Source organism: Taudactylus pleione, unplaced genomic scaffold (assembly GCF_031769625.1).
Source record: "Taudactylus pleione unplaced genomic scaffold, aTauple2 ptg000391l, whole genome shotgun sequence".
NCBI classification, from domain to species: domain Eukaryota; kingdom Metazoa; phylum Chordata; class Amphibia; order Anura; family Myobatrachidae; genus Taudactylus; species Taudactylus pleione.
This window is the reverse complement of record NW_028284792.1, coordinates 15805763-15831723: the sequence shown is the minus strand read 5'-3', so window position 1 is coordinate 15831723 and position 25961 is coordinate 15805763. Positions and strand designations below refer to the sequence as shown.

At 44.5% G+C, this 25961-nt stretch overlaps 1 protein-coding gene across 2 annotated transcripts in view; it reads right to left on the bottom strand.

The window, feature by feature from the left end:
• UXS1 (UDP-glucuronate decarboxylase 1) overlaps window positions 1-25961 on the bottom strand; it is an 80901-nt gene that overhangs the window by 22100 nt on the left and 32840 nt on the right. For both annotated transcript variants that reach the window (XM_088445980.1, XM_088445981.1), the window contains exons 5-10: window positions 21573-21633; window positions 14905-15085; window positions 6114-6218; window positions 5898-5957; window positions 5333-5454; window positions 3534-3653 (exon numbers count right to left, since the gene is read on the bottom strand). In XM_088445980.1, coding sequence (XP_088302106.1) covers window positions 3534-3653; window positions 5333-5454; window positions 5898-5957; window positions 6114-6218; window positions 14905-15085; window positions 21573-21633 — 649 coding nt within the window. The remainder of the gene's footprint in view (window positions 1-3533; window positions 3654-5332; window positions 5455-5897; window positions 5958-6113; window positions 6219-14904; window positions 15086-21572; window positions 21634-25961) is intronic.

Sequence of the window (25961 nt, the reverse complement as noted above, 5' to 3'; positions counted from 1 at the left end):
CCCATTACTTAATGGCCTTACTGTTGGAATAACAGCTGTAAATTGTCACCAGCAGAACACGAACATACATAGAACATAAGACGACATATAATACAAAACTTGTCACAAATGTGTGAAGCGAAGTGAAATATTACAAATTGGTCTCTAATTCTCTCTCTCATACAGTATTGAGACCAATGTAAGACATTTTCTAGTTCAAATGACCACATGGTATCATCATAGCACAATGGCTAATCACAATTGCAGCAGAAACATCCAAGGAAATCTTCTAGAAAAGAGTATGATAATGACAATACAATATTCAATATAAATTACGTAAGTTATCACAGCACAATTCCACTGAACAGTAATTTAAAGCAATACAACGATAAGGGGATCAGATGGAATAATAACTGACCCTACAAATATCGAAATAAATATAAGTAAATCACAGGTTGTTGTGAGAGGCAGATCACACATAAGTCGCCTGTGATGCCAGGTACTAGTAGACAGTAAAGTTATAGGTAAAAGTTAAGCTACTCCTTTATATAGAGTTTACAGGCGGGATTCGTCATGGCAGCATACTGACAGGCTCTTCTAGCGGCAGATCTCCTACACCATACACCGGCTCCCTGGAGGTGAGCGCCCAGGTACTTTTCATACTACTGTTTCTTTAGCGCACTTTGCGGCTATATTAAACAGAGACAAGTTTGTGACCCTGCAATACCTTTAGGGCAACAGAGCTCCACTTGTCCTGTATTAGCCATAGTGCAGCTACACTCATACTCTTTCTTCTCATCACTGCATATGCGATCTGGGTTTCCCACCACTCACCACTACCTTTTGGTACATGACTGGCAGCAGCACAGATTGCAAACCTATGCTGTGTTATTTCATTCCATTACGATTTCTAGTACTATTGTCTCTATGAGTACTCTCATTGGGGTCCGTCTATTAGAGGTTCCTGCAATGTTTACACCAGGACCTTCTTTTTAACGTAGTCCAACAGCAGATACTCATTATACTTATTCCCTACCCTGGGAGTACCTTTATAGTACGCTCACATGCCATTCAATGGCTATACAATGGCATGCAGCAGTTGCTATTTTGTAAACTCCATATAAAGGAGTAGCTTAACTTTTACCTATAACTTTACTGTCTACTAGTACCTGGCATCACAGGCGACTTATGTGTGATCTGCCTCTCACAACAACCTGTGATTTACTTATAATTATTTTGATATTTGTAGGGTCAGTTATTATTCCATCTGACCCCCTTTTCGTTGTATTGCTTTAAATTACTGTTCAGTGGAATTGTGCTGTGATATCTTACGTAATTTATATTGAATATTGTATTATCATTATCATACTCTTTTCTAGAAGATTTCCTTGGATGTTTCTGCTGCAATTGTGATTAGCCATTGTGCTATGATGATACCATGTGGTCATTTGAACTAGAAAATGTCTTACATTGGTCTCAATACAATTGTAAAGCGCAACGGAATATGCTGCGCTATATAAGAAACTGTTAATAAATAAATAAATAAATACTGTATGAGAGAGAGAATTAGAGACCAATTTGTAATATTTCACTTAGCTTCACACATTTGTGACAAGTATTGTATTATATGTCGTCTTATGTTCTATGTATGTTCGTGTTCTGCTGGTGACAATTTACAGCTGTTATTCCAACAGCAAGGCCATTAAGTAATGGGCTTAGACTTGTTGTTGGTATTTTAATATATATCTAATAAAAGTTATTTTTTATATATTATTTTGACTATAACCTTTACATTTGAGTGCCCCCAAACAAGAAAGTTTTCTCCTTCTTCCCCATACTATGATGGTAAGTATGTGACCCCTCTCACTGATACTCATTAGTATAGTGGAAGAACCACCCTGCAAGCACCGCACGGGCTTTAGCAGAAGAAGAGCAGGGACTGTAAAATGGCTGACAGTAGAAAGTGAAAGTACAGACAGCAGACGCTAGCAGAAGTCACATACAATGCAGAAGAAATTAATCCCTGCACTATCAGCGCTGTTCCTCAACTACGCAGACACAGAGCCTGGTAGGACACAGCGCTGCATACACAGACCTGTAGTCAACGGAGGAGAGGTATGCCGGGGGACCCAGGCCGCGATGCCACCGATCAGCAGCTTCCAGCAGTGTTCACCTTGCTTCTGCAAAGGTGGCCACCGAGGAGCAGAGAAGAGGCCGGCCTGGGGGAGGAGCGCTGCCTCAGGGCCAATCGGCAGCGCAGAGAGGGCTGTGTGCAGCGGGGGAGGCGCCGGCTGTGTACAGGGAAGGCGCGCTCCCCTGGCATGCAATTAACCCCTGGGACGCCGCAGCGCTACCGTTAAGCTGCGGTCCGCTGTCTCAGGGGGTAGTGGAAGCGCAGGGAGCCCCCTGCCTGGGGACTTTGGACCATGTGCTCAGCAGGGACCCACCGCGGGACCCTGCTGCTTACCTGTTGCCCCCTTGAATCCGGCCATGGTCCGAAACATCTGGGGTCACCGCTAGCTGGGACCCAAGATGCTTACCAGCAACCCCGGATCAGTACCGGCGTTCTGGTACCGGCGGGGTGTAGGGAAGCCAGCATGGACGTCAGTAGTGACTGTCCATGCTGTACTTCCAGATGTGCAGCCACAGCTGCCTCGAAGAAAACTTCAGGGGCTATCCTTAGCCCCCCTCTAAACAGGTGCTCCGACTCTGAGCCGGGCATCAACGAAACTGAGATGCCTTGGCTCGGGGGCGGGGTATAGGAGGGGGACCCTAGTGCATCCTGGGAGGCTGAAAAGTTAACTCTATGGTGCCCGATGCCTGATGTCATCACCTATACCCCAAGGTATCCTGTGGATACCCTATGGACCCTGATGTAGAAATACAAAACTCAAACTATTCACCAACATGTCTGATATAGAAATGTCCAATGAGCAGTATTGACAGCTTCTATATTATATAGACCGCTACACCGCAGGACCCATACTAATTCTGTCCAACAGTACTGTTGTAGAAAAGGTCATTTGGTTTTGATTCCATACAGTCTGCTGCATGAGCATTCACTTTATGGACAATCAGATCATGGAATCACATGTTTTGGAGGTGTGAGCATTTTAGGTGAGAAATTTAAATAAAAGCGAATTTTCCTGTCAGTTTTTTTTTTAAATTAATTGCGCTTATTTTAAATTGCAATCCTCCTGAGTCACAATATACCTAGACAGCTGTTCAGCATTGAGGGGTGGGAAATAATGTATCTATTAATATCATTACGGTGACTTCTCCAGCACTACCACGAGGTATCCGACAGGAGATACTGTGAATCTATGGAAAAATAGAGAACTGTACCATAATTATTTACAATTAAAGTTCCTGTCTCAATCCCTTGTGATAATAAAATAGCACCAGCAGTTTAAGGTGTGTGGCAAACGGTTGTATCTATGCAAAGTGGGAAAGAAAGAGAATGCAAGATGCAAGTTTACATTACATGCAGAATAAAGGGGCTTGGTTGTGCACACCACAATAAGCGATGAAAGCTGACATTCCCGAGTACTTACAGTTAAAGGTTCTCCTTGTAGTGCTTGCAGAACAAAGTTACTGACAACCCTTCCATCATTCATGTGCATACGTGGGCCAAATGTATTAAATATCCGAGCCACTCTGACCTCCACCCCTTCCTGTCAACAATAAGGACATCAGTTCAGATAATATTAAACAATACCTATGCACAATACATTTTATTTTTTTCTTTAAAGTACATGAACTTATATAGGGCTCAGTAAAGCAGCTAGACTGAACAGGAGGATGACAAAAAAAAAAAAAGAGCGAGAGACAATCGGCTCCTATCATTTTTTTAAACATCACCTGTAAAATGACAGAAGCTGATTGATTGGGATTAGGGGGACATGTATCAAACCTTAGCGAGAAAGTACCAACCAATCAGTTCCTAAAGCTAGGTTCAGAGACTATTTTTTTTTAATGATTTGCCAGATTCCGACGGATTGGAACTACAAATTGTTCACATTGTCAAGTGTGTACGAGCTATAGACGCTCCAGCAGCATCATTAGGTCAGTCCTACAAGCAGCTAAATCTGAAGATACGACTAACGATGCCATGCATGTGGATGCGGTGGGGGAACGACATAGCACGTGGTTGTTCACCAAGTCGCATGGGGTGTATGGACCACAATATATGTCGTCTGTCACATCTGCCCTGGGCTGAATCGTCCATTGCATCTGCCATAGTCTAATGTGTACCCAACCTTAACAGTCATTTTTCAAACACAGCTTGTAACATGACAGTTGATTGGTTGGTACTTTCTCTCTCCAAGAGTTGATACATATCCCCCTTTATCCCTCTCCAAGCTTTGATAAATCTGACCCTTAGACTGCTAATTTGCACACTACAAAACACAGCATTTTAATATCAGTCCAGATGAGAGATGAGCGGTTTGGATCTGAAAACTGGCATCTTATTTGCTCCCCAGCTCTCACGTGTTTTGGATAGCCAATAGGATAAATCCGAACCTTCACTAATTTAACGAAAAAAACAGAGTAGAACCGAACCTTCCCTACATTAAGCAATATTGTATCTGTATTTTAATGTGTAGCCTTTTGTTAGCAATTTAAATTAGTGCTGTTTAAGCTCAGCAAATGTTTAAATAGTTTTATGAAATAATTAATTACTTGAGCCAGAAACTTTAAGTGTAATTACACATTTGTTTGAGAGACGCCTTCTCTACATTAACAGCCAAAAGAGTGACAAAACAGTGCTGAAATAATGAAACTGGCTCTGAAACAGGGACATGCAAGAAAAAAATAATACACAGCCGACATATCCTAGTCTGGCTGCCATTTTAGAAAGAGGCTGAGGGGCTGGAGAGAAAGAGGCCGAGGGGCAATGAGGTGCTGGAAAGAAAGACTAATCACACGCATATACACACACCCAACTGCAGTGAATTACTTACGTGAACATAAATATTTACACAAACATACAAAGTAGAGAATTTAGGCTGGGTACACACCTAAACGACCAGCAATCGTGCCGATGTTCAGGGCGATTTGCCTTCTCCCTGGACATCGCATAATTGCCGGTACACACTTGAAAGATTTAATGAAAGACGGAACAATCACTGTTCCGTCCTTCATTCACTTGTACAGGCTCACATGCGATATTGTATGATTAACTGTGCAGTACAGGCAATCGCACGATATCACATGCGACCGCAGGTACGCGCAAATTGGGCATACACACTGCACGATATGCCCGATTTGTCGTTACGATTTTGCTAAATCAGCCCGATATCGTACAGGTGTGTATGCACCCTTAGTTTCAGCAGAATGTAAAGCAACCAACCTGCTTCATATAAGCATAACACATTGTTTCAGCCACACGCTTCCCTTCATCATAGCATGCTCGGGGACCAATAGGATTCACATGTCCCCAGTAGTCTTCATTTTGAGGATGTACTTCAGGATCTGAAGGAAAAACAAACAAACAAAAAAAAAAACCCTGATTTCACTACCTGCTTTATACGCAATAATTTTTCTAGGTTTATAAAATATGAACAACATCAGGAAAGATTTTCGGATGAGTTTTCAACTTTATTAATAAATAATCTAAGTATACGACTTGTTCTACAACGTTGTTCTCCCCCACTTATTAGAGCTTACAGGTAAATATAAAATGATTGAAAATATTTAAAATGCTGCTAAACAAATGTGAACAAATGGTGTTGGAGGTTTTATAGAAAAAATGTAGAGATTTTTTAAATGTAAAACAACTTTCTAACATGCTTGTTCATAACAAAATCAAGAGCACTGAATCAGTATAGCGTAATCTTAGAATTTTATGATGCTTAAAAAATTTCCATTAGAAGTTCATTGTTTCACCAAGAACCCCCAAAACCTTTGGTAGTTACCTCCATAGACCTCTGAAGTGGAAGCTAGCAGGAGCCGGGCTCCAACACGTTTCGCTAGTCCTAGAAAACAACAACACTATCGGTTACAGTTTAGAACACATTTCATGCAAAGAATGATCAAAGCAGAGCTAAAAAATTTTGATGAGCCAGATCTAGATGCAGTATAGCCAGCAGCACTGTCAGCATATGCAGTCTATATCCTATTCTATAACTCACCTAACATGTTCAGTGTCCCTATTGTGTTGGTTTTCAGTGTCTTGATGGGATTATACATGTAATTTGGAGGAGATGCAGGAGAAGCCAAGTGGTAAATTTGGTCCACTGTAAGAGAAAATCGACATAAGATAATCACTACCAATTCATACATTTTATTCCAAATACAAATCAATACACATTCAATATATTTTCATTTTTTTCCTGATAATGTTAACTCCATCTGCAATGATCATTACAAGTTTATGTATCAGAATAAATATTAATAGCCTAAACCAGTGGTTCGTGTGCCACGGCACCCTGGGGTGTCTAGGGACACTTGCAGGGGTGCCTCAGGTTGGTGGTCCGGCACCAAATCAAATTTTTTATGGTCAATGTAATGTAAATGTGGACAAACAGAATCACAAACCTATCCACAACCACATTACTGACCCCAAGGATGATAGTTAAGCACAATTTAATTTACTTCACTTTACTACATACTACATTTTTTTCTGAATTTCTCACTAAAACTTTTGGCTTAGGGGTGCTATACTGATACTCTAGGGCGCAGTGATTCAAAAAAAAAAGTTTGGGAACCACTGGCCTAAACCAATTTATAAGCAATATATAGTAGACTCAATAACCCATTCAGACAAGTGACAGACCAAGGAGAATTGCAATGCTGGGCATACACTATACATTTATATGTCAGAGATCTGTCCAATCTGGCTGGTTGGAATGAAAACCTGGTAATGTATGGGAGCCAATGACAATCAACCAAATGGTTTTAAACAGTGGAAAACGGACAAAAAACAATTGTTCAAATTGGTTACATTCGTGTGTTTTAACCAATTTGTCTGAACAACCATTTTTGTCTGTTTTCCAGTGTTTGTGAGCAAATGGTCGATTGTCATTTGCTTCCATACATTACCAGATTTTCATTCCAACCAGCCAGATTGGACAGATGATTGTATAGAGTATTCCCAGCATTAGTGATATGGAGGATACACTAATATCAACCAAACACCAGCTTTCATCTGTCCTGTTCAATCAGACTGAGGAAAACCATCATCCAATTAGTTATGACTCACAGTTAATTATGCTCAAAACGGTTTCAAAGCCGTTCTGAACGAAAATTCTCCATAAATTGAACAAGGCTACATTGATTAGTATTTCCAATGTTTTCACACGTGAAAGTTCATTTTGAACTTCAAACAAAGGAATGTGAATCAAAAAAAAAAAATGACAACTATAAAATGTAAATTTTGAAGCTTCAGCATGCAGAGAAGGTAGCAATGTTATAGCTTATTATTAACATCTTTCAACTGTGAGCTACAGATTTGAACTAAAATGTCAAATTTTAGTTAGTTTAGTTTTTTTAACATATAATGAAGGTAGATTAAAAAAAAAAGAAAGATATTTTTGAAATCGGTTAACTCAAAAGTCTGATTACGCAGGACCTAGCAGGATCGTTAGGACTTTTCAACAAACTCAAATTAGTATGAGCCTCTCTTGTCACAACCAATGATTTCTGTGTAGTTTATCAATCAAGACCTACTGATGCATTTCATGGCACAGAGGGCCTGATTCAGACCCACTCGCGAGCGGCTGTCCGCTCGCAAGTGGGTCGATGTTCTGCACTGAGCTTGCGCACGACGGAGGGAGCTCCGTCGTGCGCATGCACCAGACGCGACGAGCGAAGGACTTTCCTTCGCTCGTTGTGTCTAATCAAAGGGGGCGTGCTGTCGATGTTGATTGACAGCACGCCCCCTTTGGTGGGCGTGCCGGGGGCGTGCCTCCCTGACGGGGGCGTTCCTAAGGGAACGCCTACCGTCAGAAGCCGGCCCACTGACATCACTAGTGATGTCAGTGGGAGTGATTTTGGCTCTGATAGAGCCAAAATCACTCCGGGCCTTGCGGTTGAAAACCTCAACCGCAGGCCCCGGCTCGCAGTTTCGATGGTCGCGATGGTCAAGACCATCGCGGCAATCAAACTGCACGCTCGTATAGGCTGTGGGTGGTGACCCACAGCTATACGAGCGTCCAGGAGGACGCTCCATAGTTATGGAGGACGGCCCTCATTCAGAGCGTGCGCTCTGCTCAGAGCGTACGGCTCTGAATGAGGGCCAGAATGTATTGCAAACACACAACAGCCACCATATTGTATTATTCTCCAACTTCATTTTAGAATTGAGGCTTAATTTCAAATTAGAGTAGCATAACAACTCATGCAAATTTGCAATTAAAGCCTGCATAATTAGGGGTCTATTTACTAAGCCTTGGCTGGAGATAAAGTGAACATAAAGGTACCAGCCAACCACCCCCTGTAATTTTTCAAACAGCCTGTGACTTAGCAGTTAGGAGCTGATTGGCTGGTACTTTATCTCCATCCAAGGCTTAGTAAATAGTATTTGTTAAAGTAACAAAAATATGAGATATGGTAAGAACTTACCCTTGTTATCTCTATTTCTACGAAGTCCATAGGGTTCCACAGGATACCTTGGGGTATAGGTGTGACGTCAGTCGCTGGGCACCATAGAGTTAAGCTTTTCAGCCTCCCAGGATGCACTAGGGTCCCCCTCCTATACCCCGCCCCCGAGCCAAGGCACCTCAGTTAGTTATCAAGCCATAGGCCGGAGGAGGAGAAGGAAGAGAGAGAAAAAAGATCTGGACACATACAAGAATCACATTCTCACCAGAGGGAGACGGAAAACCGGTGACCAGAGCAAAGCCCATCTGCAGCACAGGTGCGACAGGGAGGGAGTCCTGTGGAACCCTATGGACTTCGTAGAAATAGAGATAACAAGGGTAAGTTCTTACCATATCTCAAATTTTCTACTTCAGGGTCCATAGGGTATCCACAGGATACCTTGGGGATGTCCCAAAGCAGTATCCTTTAAGGGTGGGGACGCTCCTGTGCAGAAAGGAGAATCCGCCGCCCGAAGGAAGCATCCTGAGAGGCGAAGGTGTCAAACCTGTAATACCTCACGAAGGTATGGACAGAGGACCACGTAGCAGCCTTGTAGATCTGAACTGCCGAGGCACCACGTGGAATGAGCCTTCAGAGAAGGGGGGACCGGTAGGCCTTCATGAAGATAAGCTTCAGAAATAGCCATACGGATCCAGGCTGCCAAAGTTTGCTTTGAAGCAGGCCAACCCTTTTTACGGAAGCCATAGAGGACAAACAAAGCGTCCGACTTCCTAAACGAAGAAGTGCGGTCAACATAAGTCCTTAAGGCCCGCACAACATCCAAAGAGGCCTCACCCACGGAAAGACCCGGTGAGTTAAAGGCCGGAACAACTATTTCCTCGTTAACATGAAACTGGGAAACAACTTCGGGAAGAAACTCGGGCCGAGTGAGGAGCACTGCCCTGTTCCCATGAAAAACCAAGAAAGGGGGTCTACAAGAAAGAGCCCCTAACTCAGAAACAAGTCTGGCCGAAGCAATGGCCAGAAGGAAAACAGTCTTAGCTGTTAGCCATTTAAGATCCACTGAGCTCAGTGGTTCAAACGGCGGTCCTTGGAGAGCCCTCAGGACCACAGCCAAATCCCAAGGCGCCACAGGTGGAACAAAGGGCGGCTGAATGCGGAGAACACCCTGCATAAAGGTGCGCACATCCGGGATTGTAGCAATCCTACGGTGAAACCAGACAGATAGGGCCGAAACCTGTACCTTCAAAGAAGCAAGGCGAAGCCCATGATCTAGTCCCGCTTGCAGGAAGGCGAGAATCCGAGACAGACGAAACTCCCGCGGTGCATAACCTCTCGGTCGACACCACTGGAAGAACGTATGCCACACGCGATGGTATATCCTCGCGGAAGACGGTTTCCGAGCTCGTAACATGGTACGCACCACAGAGCTGGAAAACCCCCGGGACCTCAGCATGGCCGTCTCAACAGCCACGCCGTCAAAGACAGCGGAGTCAGGTCCGGGTGAAGGCAAGGACCCTGAGACAGAAGGTCCGGTCGTAGCGGCAACCGCAGAGGACTGTCCACGGACAGACCCTGAAGGTCTGAGAACCAGTGCCGTCTGAGCCATGCGGGAGCTATCAACAGGAGCGTCCCTCCTTCCTGTTTGAATTTCCGGATTACCCGTGGAAGAAGGGAGACCGGAGGGAACAGGTATGCGAACCGGAACGTCCACCGGACGGACAGAGCATCCACCAGAGACGCCCCTTCGTCTCTTGTGCGAGACCCGTACACCGGCAACTTGTTGTTGTGCCGGGACGCCATGAGGTCGATTTCTGGAAGACCCCACCTGTCCACCAGTAGTTGAAAAACGTCCGGGTGCAGGGACCATTCCCCCGGATGAACGTACTGGCGACTTAGAAAGTCCGCCTCCCAATTTAGCACTCCCGGGATGAAGACCGCTGATATGGCCGAAAGATTGCGCTCCGCCCAAACCAGGATCCGAGAGACCTCTACGAGAGCCGCCCGACTGCGAGTTCCTCCTTGCCTGTTTATGTAGGCCACGGTGGTAGCGTTGTCCGACTGGACCTGCACCGGGCGACCCTGGAGAAACCGCTGTGCCTGCTGGAGAGCATTGAAGACCGCACGGAGTTCCAAGATATTTATTGGAAGCTCCGCTTCTGTCGGCGTCCACCTGCCCTGGAACAAGTGTGGACCCGAAACTGCTCCCCAGCCCCGAAGACTGGCGTCCGTTGTCAACAGGACCCAATTTGGAACCCAGAACGGACGTCCCTTGTTGAGGTGGGTCGTCTGTAACCACCACGCAAGGGACAGGCGAACCTCCGGGGTGAGCACAATCGTCTGGGACTTCAGAGACTGAGGCAGCCAGTTCCACTTGGACAGGATCAGGTGCTGCAGAGGTCTGGAGTGAAACTGGGCGTATTCCACCATGTCGAACACCGACACCATGGAGCCCAGTAACCTCATCGCCGAGTGTAAGGACACCCGGCGGCTGTGCAGACAACTGCGCACCCTTGACTGTAAAGCAGAGATCTTGTCCTCCGTCACTAAGATCCTTTGCTGTCCCGAGTCCAATAAGGCTCCAAGATGCACAATCCTCCGAGACGGGATTAGAGTGGACTTCTGCCAGTTGATTAGCCAGCCGTGCCGTTGCAGCAGTGCAATGGTCAGGTCCAAGTGGCGTAACAGGAGCTCTGGAGATCCTGCCACCAATAACAGGTCGTCCAAATACGGCAACATGCGGACTCCCTGCAGCCGCAGAGAAGCCGCCATGACCGCCATCACCTTGGTGAAAACACGTGGTGCTGTTGCCAGGCCAAAAGGTAACGCCCGAAACTGGAAGTGGTCGCTGCGGATTGCAAACCTGAGGACCTGTTGATGGCGCAAAAGAATAGGGACATGCAGGTAAGCGTCCTGTATGTCCAATGACACCATGTAGTCCCCAGGTTCCAGCGCCAGAATGATGGACCGTAGGGTCTCCGTCCGAAACTTCGGGACCCGCAAAGACTTGTTGAGTGCTTTGAGGTTGAGAATCGGACGATATGACCCATTGGGTTTCTGTACCAAAAATAGATTTGAATAGAAACCCTGGCCCCTCTGTGAGAATGGAACAGGCACTATAACTCCAGCCTGGAGCATAGTGTGCAATACCTTCCGCAGCTCCGTAGCCTTGTTCCGGTCTGATGGTAGACCCGTGGTGAAGAATCGAGCCGGGGGTCTGTGCCGGTAGGAGAGGGCGTATCCGTGGGAAACCACCTCCAGAACCCAAGTGTCTGTCGTAGTGGTCGACCAACACTGGGCGAACTGTAGCAGGCGGCCTCCCACCCTGGGATCCCCCAAAGGGAGGCCCGGACCGTCAGGCCGCAGGCTTGTCATCTGGCTTGGGGGCCGGACGTCTGGTACTCCATGCCTGCTTCCGGGGCTTGACCGATTTCTTAGGGCCAGCCTGTCGAGGAAACGACTGTGGTTTGGGCCTGCCCTGGGCCCTAGATGACCGAAAGGACGATGGTCCAGAACCAGAAGGAGCAGCGGCCGACGGGAGACAAGCAGATTTGGCTGCCGCCAGCGTGGCCACAATCTTATCCAGATCCGGACCGAAGAGAACTTCTCCGGTAAACGGCAACGCTTCCAGACCTTTCTTGGAATCTGCGTCCGCCTTCCAGGATCGCAGCCACAAGGTGCGACGAGCAGCTACCGCTGCTGAAGAAATTCTAGACACCAGAGTACTAATGTCTAGAGCCGCCTCGTTGATGTAGGTGGCCGAATCACGGAGATTGCCAATCAACTCCGCCTGTTCGGCCGGACAGTCGGATTCAAAAGAAGCCTCTAATGAATCCGCCCAGCGCTCCATCGCTCTGGCAACCCAGCAAATGGCCATAGCCGGCCGTGCTGCCCCCCCTGCAAGGGAATAAGCGGACTTCAGGCAGATTTCTACCTTGCGGTCCGTAGCATCCTTAAGGGAGGACATGGATGGCATCGGCAATGTGGCACTACGGACAAGACGGGTCACGTGAGAATCCACCTGTGGAGGGGATTCCCACTTCGCAAAATAATTATCCGCGAACAGATAAGCCACTGCCAGGCGTCTCTGCGCTTGGTATCTTTTGCCAGGTTGTTTCCACGCCTCCTCTAAATGGTCCACCAACTGACCCGAAAGAGGAAAGACTGTGGCATCGCCCTTCACATCTTTGAAAAAGGCATACTTAGATTTAGCCGCTGGGGGAACTTCGTCCTCAATCACCAAGGCTGTGCGGACCGCCCGAATAAGTCCAGGAATATATACTTTGGACTTACGATCAGGAACCTCTCCATACTAAGGACGCTGATGCTAAGGATCCAGAATCTCCCCATCATCAGACGTCCCTTCGTCATCCTCATAAGGAGCGGACAGAGACGCCACCGGCCTTTTATGAGGCCGCATCACAGACTCCCCTTGCAACACATCCGACAAGTGCTGTACAGAACTCGTCAGGGAGTTAACCCACGCTGGCTCCTGAGAACCCGGGAGCGGGGAAATAGGGAAACTGTGGGGTACCACCAATTGTCGTGGGAACCCCTGCATGGGTGACGACACCAGAGACTGCTGGGACAAACCCATCGGAGTAAACGCGGGGTGCGGAGCTAACTGGCCCACTAAAGCTGTTAACGCCTGAGCGAAACAAGCCCAGGGCGGCTCCTGTACCGGTGCTGTAACCGTAATAGGCCGCGCCATGGACAAACACTGCCGGCAAAGGCCCTCCGCGCTACCCTCCCCCTCCGCTAACGGTACTTTGCACGTGGTACACTGTAGCCGGAGGGGAAAATCACTTTCAGACATGATGGCACCACGTATGTGACCTCTCTCACCAATTAAGTATTAAATAGGCGAGAGACCACCCTGCAGCACCGCACCGCAAGGGCTTTAGCAGAAAAAACAGGGACAGTAATAAAGCTGACAGTTTGGAGAAGAAAAGTTACAGGCAGCACTAGCACAGTCACATACAATGCAGAGAAATAACCATTCCTGCACTAACAGCGCTGATCACTCAACTACACAGACACAGGGCCTGGTAGGACACAGCGCTGCATACACAGACCTGAGCCACAGCGGAGGAGAGGTATGCGGGGGGACCCAGACCACGATGCTTCCGTCCAGCGCTTCCAGCAGCGTTCACCATGCGTTCTGGAGAAGATGGCCGCCGAGGAGCAGAGAGGAGGCTGGCCTGGGGGAGGAGCGCTGCCACAGGACCAGTCGGCAGCATGCAGAGAGGGCTGTGTGCAGCGGGGGAGGTGCCGGCTGTGAGACAGGGAAGGCGCGCTCCCCTGGCATGCATTTAACCCCTGGGACGCCGCAGCGCTACCGCTCTGCTGCGGTCCGCTGTCCCAGGGGGTAGTGGAAAGCGCAGGTTGGTCGCCTGGCTCCACGCTGCAGCCAGTCCCCAGGGAGCCCCCTGCCTGGGGACTTAGGACCATGTGACCAGCGGGGACCCACCGCGGGACCCCGCTGCTTACCTTTGTCCCCCTTGGATCCGACCATGGTCCGGAACATCTGGGGTCACCGCTAGCTGTGACCCCAGATGCTCACCAGAATCCCCGGATCGGTACCGGCGTTCTGGTACCGGCGGGGGTGTAGGGAAGACAGCATGGTCGTCAGGACTGACTGTCCATGCTGTACATCCAGATGTGCAGCCACAGCTGCACTGAAGAAAGCTTCAGGGGCTCTTCTAGCCCCCACTCCGATAGGTGCACCCGACGCCGGCCGGGCACCAAACTAAACTGAGATGCCTTGGCTCGGGGGCGGGGTATAGGAGGGGGACCCTAGTGCATCCTGGGAGGCTGAAAAGCTTAACTCTATGGTGCCCAGCGACTGACGTCACACCTATACCCCAAGGTATCCTGTGGATACCCTATGGACCCTGAAGTAGAAAAAACAATTAGTTGATTAAAACTAGGGATGTGCAGGCTCGGATAGGTTCGAGTTTGCACGTGGAGTTCGGATTTTTCCCTCCAAAAAAACGGAACTCAGAACGAGGCAAAACGTCATCTTACATGGACGAACATCATCATTCCTGGTCTTTTGTCCAGGAATGATGATGTTCGTCCATGTAAGATGACGTTTTGCCTCGTTCTGAGTTCCGTTTTTTTGGAGGGAAAAATCCGAACTCCACGTGCAAACTCGAACCTATCCGAGCCTGCACATCCCTAATTAAAACCCGCTCTAAAAAGCAACATTAGGAGATAGCCCATATGTTTTGCAAAATGTGAAAGAATTCAACACAACTACTTAAGCCATAGATTGGTTGACGATATCTAAATAATGAAGATAACTAAATATAGCACAAGCATTATATGTGACCCGGGAAACAGCCAGTTTGGAGGAGGAAGCAAAATGAAGCAGATTACCTTCAATGTAAAGTGGCTCAACGACATCATGATTAATAAGTTCAAAATTCTCATGACCAATCCAGTGCTCCACATTTCTTTTCCTGCCAGTAAAAAAGTTATCCACAACGGTGACTTCATGGCCATCCATCATCAGTTTGTCAGTGAGATGTGACCCCACAAATCCTGCTCCTCCAGTTATCTGCATAAGAAAACATTAAACAATTCTACCAAGTACTGACACTCTATATGCCACAACAGATCAGAAGAAAATATATCTGTGATATTAAAAAGGCATTACATTGTAAATGATGTGTCAAATATAAAGGTCAGTAATGTTGGACATTGTTATTAGGACCATGGTGATCAACACAAATATATGAAGTGCTGTATAACTTGCACAATGTTCAGCTGCGATACACCTGCTAGATATTATACTGTGAGTCAGTTTTAAAGTGAATTTGAGATTATGAAGCAAAGTAAATAAAACAACCTAAAGGTGCGTACACACTGGACAATTTACTTAAATGAGCACCATCGTCTAGAGTGTCCCCGGCAGGGGTGTGCTCAGTGTGGTTAACGCCACTGAGCACAAACACTGAACGATATCGTTCAGTGCCAGGCTCCCTCCCTCATTCCCGAACATGCAACAGCCTGACAATATCGTCAGGTTGGCCTGCATGTACGGGTGATGAACGACAAAGACAAGTGGCCAGCGATGCGCACTCCCGCCGGTCGTTTGTGTTATCGTTCATCGTTTTTGCGCAAAAAATGAACGTTATTTTGGACGGCTGAACAATAACGATATCGTTCAGTCGTCCAAAATATCGCCCAGTGTGTACGCACCTTAATATGTAAGGCTTTTGTTATTTACAGTGTAGGCAAACTTTTTGTGTTATAATCATTTTATTTTTATAGCAATTTACTTCAAAAGATCTCAAGGCACATAACGAAAATCATGAATAAAAACAGAGGTTTTGCTCTACAGAAAAGACACAAACCATGAACATAATACAGATTTGAGGCAGTCATTTCACAGATTACTCATCCTACCCATGAAGGTACCAGGCGAAGCAGCCATCTACATTAGGTTAAACTGGGTGGAATAGGCAATGCCTGGACGAGAAGACACATAATGGGGGAGCTACAGAATACTAATAAGAGATACAAAATCTTTATAAAAATTGTGAGATCTACGCATTGGTATCATCCTGCCCGAAAATTGTACCAGGTGTGGCAGCCATCTTGGGCACACTACATAGATTACAGTGGGTAGGGTGAGAAGTTTGTAGAAGTGTAAAGGAGTGAGGAACCAAGGAAAAAAAATCAGAACACAGTCAAACACCCAGAAGGGTCAGAGATGGTAGAAAATGGGGAAGGGGCCATGATGGGCTAGTATGATTAATAACAAAGTTGACATAATGCATCAAGAATACTAATAATCTAAAAAAAAAAAAGTTATGCAATAATGAGTAGAATTACCAGGTGAAGTTACCAGAGGCTGAAGTAGTGTCATGCATGTGGTGCAGTGCTTGAGAAAATATTTAATTTCAGGTTAGAGAATTGCCCAAACAAGTCCAAATCCAGTTCAAACTCCATTTACTACTCATTATGCTATATATTACAGGCTGGAAGATGTGTGCAAGAATTTAAACTTATATACTTAAGTAGGAGAAACAGAGTTAGCTGGTACAGGGGGAGGGATTGTTAAACAATTTGTTTAGAAAGCTCATTAACAGAGGGGATGTAGCAGGAAGATAGGGTCACATCTGCAAACAAACTTTCAAAATAGGTTTGCTTGAGGCATTACATGGGGTACCAGACAGAAATGAGACATCAAATATTCTTTATGTACTGCATATCTCCTTCCTCAACTACGCAAATAACCCAGCCATAGTGCTTGTAGTTGGGATATTGATATGGATTACTTTATTATTATTATTATTATTATTATTATTATTATTATTATTATAAGTAGAGCCTTAAGGTGATTAAAAACATTCTAACAAAAGTGAATTTTAAAAAATAATTTTATGAATTCCCCTTCCTTCTTAATAACAGTACCTTGCTGTGGCTCCCTCCTGTGGGATACTTATATATATCCAAAAAGTTGTTTGCACTCCTCTTAAATTTTTACAACATGTGAGGTGCTCACTCCCAAAAGGCCAGCATAATATCCATCCAGACAGAAAATAGTTCCACAATAAGGAGGGCACTCCCATTCACAAAAATACATTTTTTTTTCTATTTATTCACTTGTATGGAAAAAGAACCATAGAATTTCACCACACTTATTAATCCATAACACAAAAAAATAGGGAGAATTCTTCATCACCACCCAGTTGAAAGGTATAGCAGTAAACTCCTGGCTCAATATTACATGCTTTTAACAGCCATCAGGCTGATCCATGTGCAAAACAGCATTTGAATTATGTAAAATCAGATCACATGAAAATACTTATTCTGTCTGCTGACTTCAGTCCCCTTATGTCGGGACCGTTAAGAACAAGCATCATCCCAACACATCAGCATGCTCAGAAGGAATGGAAACTGATCTTGTTTTGCACAGTCAGTTTTTCTCAGAGTATCATAGGTCTAAAAAATTTCCCCGTGGCTTCAGGGTTACCAACGTCCCCACCATCGGCAGGACCAGCACCCAAGTGGTGCGGAGTTCTAAATAAATGTTCACTGGATTTAATCCTGCTGGTGGTGTTGGGGATTAGATTGGAATTACTGAAAATCTGTGAGGATATTAGGAAATTGGAAACATCCAGCCTCCAGCTATTGACATCAGACAAAACCACAAACTGGTGTGACAAGTTACAAGGCCAGGTCGAACTGTATAAAAGAGACCTAGGTAGCATTTAAAAAGAAAAAAAAAGATAACACGGTCAATAGTGATTACTCTAATCACCAGGTGTACAAGTGGTTATCTGGTGGCACTAGTGGTCTCTCTAGACAGCAGAGAACGTACAGACACAGGGCGACATTCCCAGTTGACACGACTTCGTCTCAATCCGCTTCTGACAGTGAACCTTCTGCCTCCTTACCTTCAATGGGTTTTTTAGGACCAACCCATAGACCCGTCGGGGAATTAATGGTCCCAGATGTAGGCCACACCCAAGGAGAGAAGAGGCAGACGGAAGCGGATGTATACTTAGTCTTTAAATATATCTAGCCGTTCATTAACTCAGGCAGACACGTCACACTTATCCCTGGGTCTGTAATTTGTACCCTTTGCTAAACATAACAAGTTTGACCTAACGATAGATCAATACAAATTTAGTCGTAAGTTGAGACTGAGAGAATTATTCTCTGAAAAAGAAATGATACCAGGTGAATTGGAGAAACCCCATTTACGCAAACCAGGTACTTTTGATCCCCATACACCACTAGCAACTGCACATTTCAGCGGTTAATTGCCCAGGATATTGACAGGGCGACACCGGGGTACCAGTATGACAATTTAACTAAAGAACAGAGAGGGGCTTTGCTGTCCCTGAAAAATTATACCTCTATCACGATTCGCCCCGCTCATAAGGGTGGGGGAATTGTGGTTCAGGATTGGGTGGCCTACGATCGGGAGATCAGACGCCAATTGTCTGATACTATGACATATGTAAAACATTATCTGAAAACCTTATGCCTGCGATACAAAAAAAGTCATTGGGTCGGTTGTTGCGAATGGTGTCCAGTGTGGGTGGCTGTATGAGAGGATCTCCGATTTCCTACTGGTGGAATCACTGGTGTGTCCCATATTTTATACACTGCAGAAAGTTCATAAAACACTTATAGACTCTCCGGGTCGCCCCATCATTTCGGCCCGGGGTTCTCTCCTCCAGCCACTTGCCAAATTCATTGATAGTTATTTGCAGGGAGTTGTAGTATCCATCTCGAGTTACGTGAAAGACATGGGGGACTTTATGGGTAAGATCAAGGACATTTCAGACCTATCTGAGGAAACATTACTAGTATCCCTAGACTTATTTCTCTATACCATTATCCTGCATGATCAGGGAGTAATGGTGGTTAGGAAGCTACTACAGGCCAATCCTGTGAAAGGTCCACCGACTGAGTTTATCTTGGACCTGTTAAACTTGGTCCTTAGACACAATAATTTTATGTATGGTGACAAATATTTCCTCCAAACCTCGGGACTACAATGGGTTCCAACCTCGCACCAGCGTATGCCAAAATATACATGCACGATTACGAAGAGAGCAATATCTTGCCTATGTTTGGAGGAAATATTCGTCACTATAAGAGATATATAGTTGATATATTTCTGATTTGGACTGGTATAGCTGAGGGTCTGGAACATATGGTTCAGCACTTAAACATGATGGACAGTCCAGTTCGCTTTACTATCAAAGCAGATGCAAATTCCCTGGACTTTTTGGACATGACAAATTTCAGAAAGGGAACCTTGTTGGTGACGAGCCTTTTTCGCAAAAGTACGGATCATAATTTGTTATTGTTTGCAACAATCAACCATCCGTCTGAGCTAAAAAAAAAATTCTACCAACTTCACAGTTCCTCCAGGTTTTACAGAATAATACTGGAGGCGGAGACACAGATATAAGAGATGAAGACGCGATTTAAACAAAGGGGTTACGCCAACATCGTCATTGAGAGTTGTTTAACCAGAGCACGAAGGAGACTGATCAACAAAAAGAGAGGTTGCAGGCAACAATAGGATAACCTTTGTCAGCCAATTTGACTATATGTCAAAAGAAGTAAGGAGATCAGTGAAGAAAAACTGGCATGTTGTGGCCTCTGACCCGGTTTTTAAGGGTAAAATTAATGCCCCACCACTAATGGCGTTCCGACGTGGACGCAACATGAAAAAAATACTGATGCGCCCGACAAGTCGCCCTACTAGATCAGTTAAGACCTGGCTGCAGACTGCCAAACCTGGGTGTTTTAAGTGCACAAATTGCGTGACTTGTAGGTCATTACTAACGGAGCCTAAGTTCCGCATCTCCACAGTGGAAGGCCAATCAAATTAAAGTACAAACTCCACTGTTTACGTGATCTATTTACTCGTCGGCCCATGCGGTTTGGCATATGTGGGCCTAACAACCCGCTCTTTCCGCGAAAGGATGGCTAACCACCGTTGCTCCATCAGACAGGCTATCACTACGGGCAGTTCTGATAAACTGGTGGCAACACATTTTTTACAAGCAGGTCATCAGGTGGCATATTGAAATGTTGTATTATCGATTGGGTTCCCAAATCCCCAAGGGGGAGGGAACCATGAATTAAGCCTCCGTAAAATTGGAGGCCAAATGGATATTTCCTTGGACACTGTAGCCCCCAGGGGCCTAAATGAGTTTAATCTGCTCAATGTTTATTTGAGATGAGTTACCTGCCTTGGTCATATGTTAAGTTCTTTGCTGGTTTTTCTATTTTTTCATTATATATATTTTTTATATATTTATACGTATGAGGTGGTTAAGGATATAGGTTCATGGGATGTCAATATTCTTCTTCATGGCTATCCCTTTTAAATATATAGCCTTAAAATATTTCACAAAAAAATGTTAGCAACTTTTTATAAGATTTATATGATATGTATATGTCGATTAAAATGTTATGGGTGATAAAATACTGTTTAAAATTAGACACTTTTGGTACCTGAGCCCATCTTGATAGCCTACATTTCCTGATGTTACATTAGCACCTAGCTTGGTTTACCTTTATTGACTGTTATATAGGGGTTACCTAATTTTTGTGAAGGTCTCTTTAAATTACATGGTGCAGTTTTGATTATGCATCTGTACTAGTTGTTGTAGGAACTAATAGCAGCCTGCTCTAGTTGTACCTTGCATCTTTTATTGAAGCACCTTCGGTCTCAGTGGGATGTTTCCCACTGTCCAGAGCAGGTTACACTACATGACTGGTTACATTGGTGACGCCGGGAAGCGTCTCCCAGAGCGGAGCGTGTCACACTATGAGAATGGTTGCTATAGCGACTGGGCCTGATCTGGGATCTAGACGTGACCGAGCATACGCGCACTTCCGGTCTCTGATAGGATGCGTTCCAAGTGGTGGATCGCACTCAGTTTCCGGTCCAGAAGCATGCAGTTATGTGACATGCGGTCATGCTGTCTATTTAAGGGGGCTCAGGTAATGAGGTTTGTGATGGTGTTCCTTTGATGTATGCAGATTTTGTTGCATTGGTATTTTGCTGGTGGTCTTGAAAAAGGTCATGTTTGGCCGAAACGTCGACAAGCTTTCTGGAATATATATATGTAAGCATTAAACCTACTTTTGCCTGCAAGTGGCTCTGGTGAGTGCCCCTTTATCTACATATTGACTTTACTAATCTGGATCAGTCTTTGCTCCAGGGAGAGCACCCCAAATGCCGTCTTGGATGGAAATGTGAGTGGGGATTACACACACACACACTTACACTAATATATATGTGTGTGTGTGTATATATATATATATATATATATATATATATATATATATATATATATATAACACACACACAGGGGACAGAATAAAAAAAAGTTAAAGAGTGAGCAAGATGTGCAGCCATTTTTACCCGATAGTACATACAGAAAAAGTTTGTGCATTACTGCGCTATTACAGATAGCAGAAAGACCATTTTAGGAGACAGACCTCTGCTCTACAAGTTTTACTTATACACACATAATACATGTATTGGTTTGATTATTTACCAGAATTCTCTTTCGGTCTTTTTCTGATAAAAATTTCACTGGTGGGTACTTTTGTGTAAAACTGCAATTGAGAGAAAGGCAAAGTTAATGAATTAGACATAATACAATATTAAATAAAGTTCAACTGGTTCAAATACTGTAGTTTGCGCAGCAAAGCAACTGCTAGATATAATCAATTATAACCCCCACTGCGTTAAACATTGCTGAAGTGCCAGAATGTTAAAGATACAAATTACTCCGTTTACACAACTACATTGGACCCCTGTCTATTTTGACTAGGTATTTGAGATACACATTTTCAGAATAGATTTTGGTCATAATGAGTGGTAATGTATTGTCTGCACACAACAGTACTCTAGCCATAGAATTTTTTTAAAATATGAACTCTGGTATAATACTTCTCAAAAAAGAATGTACCACTAGCATAGCAACCAAATTCATAAATACGACGCTACAATATCAACATCATTAGAGAGACCTTCCCAAAAAACGGGTAAAACAACAACTTTATTTCCAAATAGGCTCTGCAGCCCCTTCCCTATATATTCAGACCTTTACTCTATGGAGACTCTGTATAGGTTATCCTTGTGCAGGCTAAGCAGACATGGCAGGCAGGTTTCACTGTACTCTCTGTATGGCACACTATGTCAGACCGTCAACAAGTCGGTAGTGTGTAGGCACCTTTAGACTGTTATTTTGTGTTATACGTTGTTCTAGACAGCCATCAGCCATAACTTTAAACCGCCTGCTAATATTGTCTAGTCACCCCGTGCCACCAAAACAGAGCTGACCTGTAAAGGCATGCACTCCACAAGACCTCTGAAGGTGTCCTTTGGTATCTGGCACCAAGATCCTTTAAGTCCTGTAAGTTGCGAGGTGGGAGCTCCATGGCTCAGACTTGTTTTTCCAGCACATCCCACGGATCGAGATATGGGGAATTTGGAGGCTAAGTCAACATGTTCCTCAACCCATTCCTGAACAATTTTTGCAGTGTGGCATGGCATATTATCCTGCTGAAAGAGGCCACTGCCATCAGGAAATACATTGCCATGAAGGGATGTACTTGGTCTGCAACAATATTTAGGTAGGTGGTACATGTCAAAGTAACTTCAACATGAATGGCAGGACCCAAGGTTTCCTAGCAGAACATTGCCCAGTACATCACACTACCTCCACTATTTTGACTTTTTTCCATAGTGAATCTCTGGTGCCATCTCTTACGACTCGTGCCTAAATGACAGTCACTAAGGAGTTCCTTTCAAGGGCAAGAAGCATCACATCTGCGCATATTGAAGGTCTATAAGGAAGTAAATAGGTTATAGTTGCTCTTTGGAAACACAGTTGTTGGTAATCCATTGTTTTTTTTCCCCCCTCAGGCAGATGCACACAACAATGCCTAAAGCTGCGCGCATACACACACACACACACCAATTTGGTAAATTGTAAATGAATGAAAATCGTTTACTAAAATCGTTCATTTACTAAATGTAATGAACGATTTTTTTGAACTACAAATGATTTTTGCATATTCCCTTACTGAAAATCGTTGAGTTGGTCAGTCTGACTGAACTACAAACGTGAACGCACATGAATGATAATCGTTCATCATTTTATCTCAGAAAGTGAACGATTTTTTTCAACGATTGAACGATAAACGATAGCGTTATCGATAATCGTTCAAAAAAATCGTTGTGCGTGTATGCACCTTAAGACTTCTTTGGAGGAGTACCCGGGTTTTGTAAGGCTTAAATGATGCCTGTTCATGCATGAATGCTTCCCTGAGTCTATATATACCCAATATATAGACACTGATCAACCATAACATTAAAACCACTGAAAGGTGAACTGAACAACATTATCTCATTACGATGGCACCTATCAAGGGATGGTTAGGCAGCAGTGAACAGTCCGTTCTTGAAGTTAACATGTTGGAAGCAGGAAAAATGGGCAAGCGTAAGAATTTGAGCGACTTTGACAAGGATCAAAATTGTGATGGATAGGCGACTGGGTCAGAGAATCTCCAAGACTGCAGGTCTTGTGGGGTGTTGCCGGCAAAGGTTAGTACCTACGATAGAAATGTCAGAAAACACAGTGCATCATAGCTTGCTACGCAGCCGCAGAACGGTCACAGTGCCCATGCTGACCTCTGTCCACTGCCAAAGGAGTCTACGATGGGCACGTGAGCGTCAAAACTGGACCACTGAGTAATGGAATAAGGTGGCCTCATATGATGAATCACATTTTCTTTTAAACCAAGTGGACGGCCAGGTGCATGTGCGTCGTAAGAGATGGCACCAGGATTCACCATGGAAAAAAGGAAGACAGTGGAGGTAGTGTGATGTACTGGGCAATGTTCTGCTAGGAAACCTTGGGTCCTGCGCCATTCATGTTGAAGTTACATGTTGACTTAGCCTCCAAATTCCCCAGATCTTGATCCGTGGGATGTGCTGGAAAAACAAGTCTGAGCCATGGAGGTCCCACCTTGCAACTTACAGGACTTAAAGGATCTTGGTGCCATATACCAAAGGACACCTTCAAAAGGTCTTGCGGACTGCATGCCTTTACAGGTCAGCTCTGTTTTGGTGGCACGGGGGGACTACACAATATTAGCAGGCGGTTTTAATGTTATGGCTGATGACTGTCTATAACAACGAACAACACTAAATAACAGTCTAAGGTGCCTACACACTTACCGACTTGTTGACAATCCGACATCGTGCACGATTTCCCTTGAAACTCTCCCCGGCAGCTCTGCACACGATTTGGTGTCCAATCTTCAAACGATCTCTTCTGAATCCAGACTTTTTCCAGTGCATCGGGTCCTAGATTGGCAGATCTACCCTACAGCATGGCAGATCTGACGATGCGATGTGCGACCAGCGGGGACGTGCTTCGCATCGTGATAGTGAGTGGGGACTCACGATTTGGGCATTATTTACACGATCTGTCGTTCCAATGCTTCAGAATCGTCCAGATCGTGTAAAAAAAATAAAATAAATAAAAATTGCCAAGTGTGTAGGCACCTTAAGATTTGTTTGTAAGTACTCACCCCATGATTAAGTAGCTTGTAGAACCACAGTGATCAGCAATAATTCGGCCAACATTACTAATTTTTAGATTGCAGTTAACAGCCTGCTACATTGTACAAGAGGAATTTTGGGCTCCTTCAATACACGGCATCCATTTATTTTATGGACAACTTCCTTATGGTCCTGTCACAGGATCTCAACTGTATTGACATCTGGTCTTGGACATTCGAAAACTATTTATTTTTCAGCCACTGTGTTGTACAGAAGGATCATTTGTTGTGTTTAGGATCATTTGTACTGTTGCATGATTTAATTAAGCCAGCTTAGGAATGTTACACAGTCCCATACGCTGCCATTTTAGCCTGCATACCCATGTCCTTCCTCATATGAACAGGACTGCAACAGTGCATGTTTTGCATACTAAGTTCCTAGTAGCAGCACAAGTGAATTTATTACCGACTGATATTATCACAAAACCACATGTGGTACTAATGATTTCACTTGTGATTTTATGAGGAGACCGCAGCCTGGAGTCCCGCAGGGTACTTGCAGCAGTGCCACTGGTTGGTGGTACAGTACAAAATAAAAATAATTTTTGGTCCATGTGATAGACAATACTAGTGCTGGTGGCTGCCAATCATAAAATATGTGGCCAGGCAGAAGTGCAGCCCTGTCCACCACCACATATCTGACCCTAAGCTGAGCACAATTTACTTAATTTAATAGTAAATTGTGGAGTTTCTCATTAAAACTTTTGGCTTAGCGGTGCCTTGGATACAATGCTAATACTGTACGGAACCGTGACTTGGGAACCAATGGAGATATATATATATATATAACATACAGACAACACGATAGCAGCACTCCAGGCTAAAATAACTTGGTACATAGAACCTTCTTAAAGCAAGGTTTCAGCGCCTTTATTAGCATTTTTGTCAAGCCAACATAGAGATAACAGACAAACAAAGCAGTTTAAATAGCTCATCCCTCGTGGAGAGTGACTGCGTGTCGCTCAATGTGACGCCCACAAGCTAGTCACTCTGGAAATTACCGAATCAGTTCCCATACCCATGGTAACAAAAAATACAATAACACCCACTTGTAAAGGCATATAGCCTTCTACACATAACATCACCCAATAAACCCCCAAAAATAAATAAAATAAAAACATATGCAACAACAAACACATAAGTACGTCTATTAAAAAACCTAGCATACATGAACAAGCACTATGCAAGGAAGTATATCTTAATAATAGGTTAACTCATCCAGGAAACCCATTAAATAGAACAGGAGGGAAATAATCCAATACAGATCGATTGAAATAACAGCTGTCTGTTACAACAGAACTAAATAAATC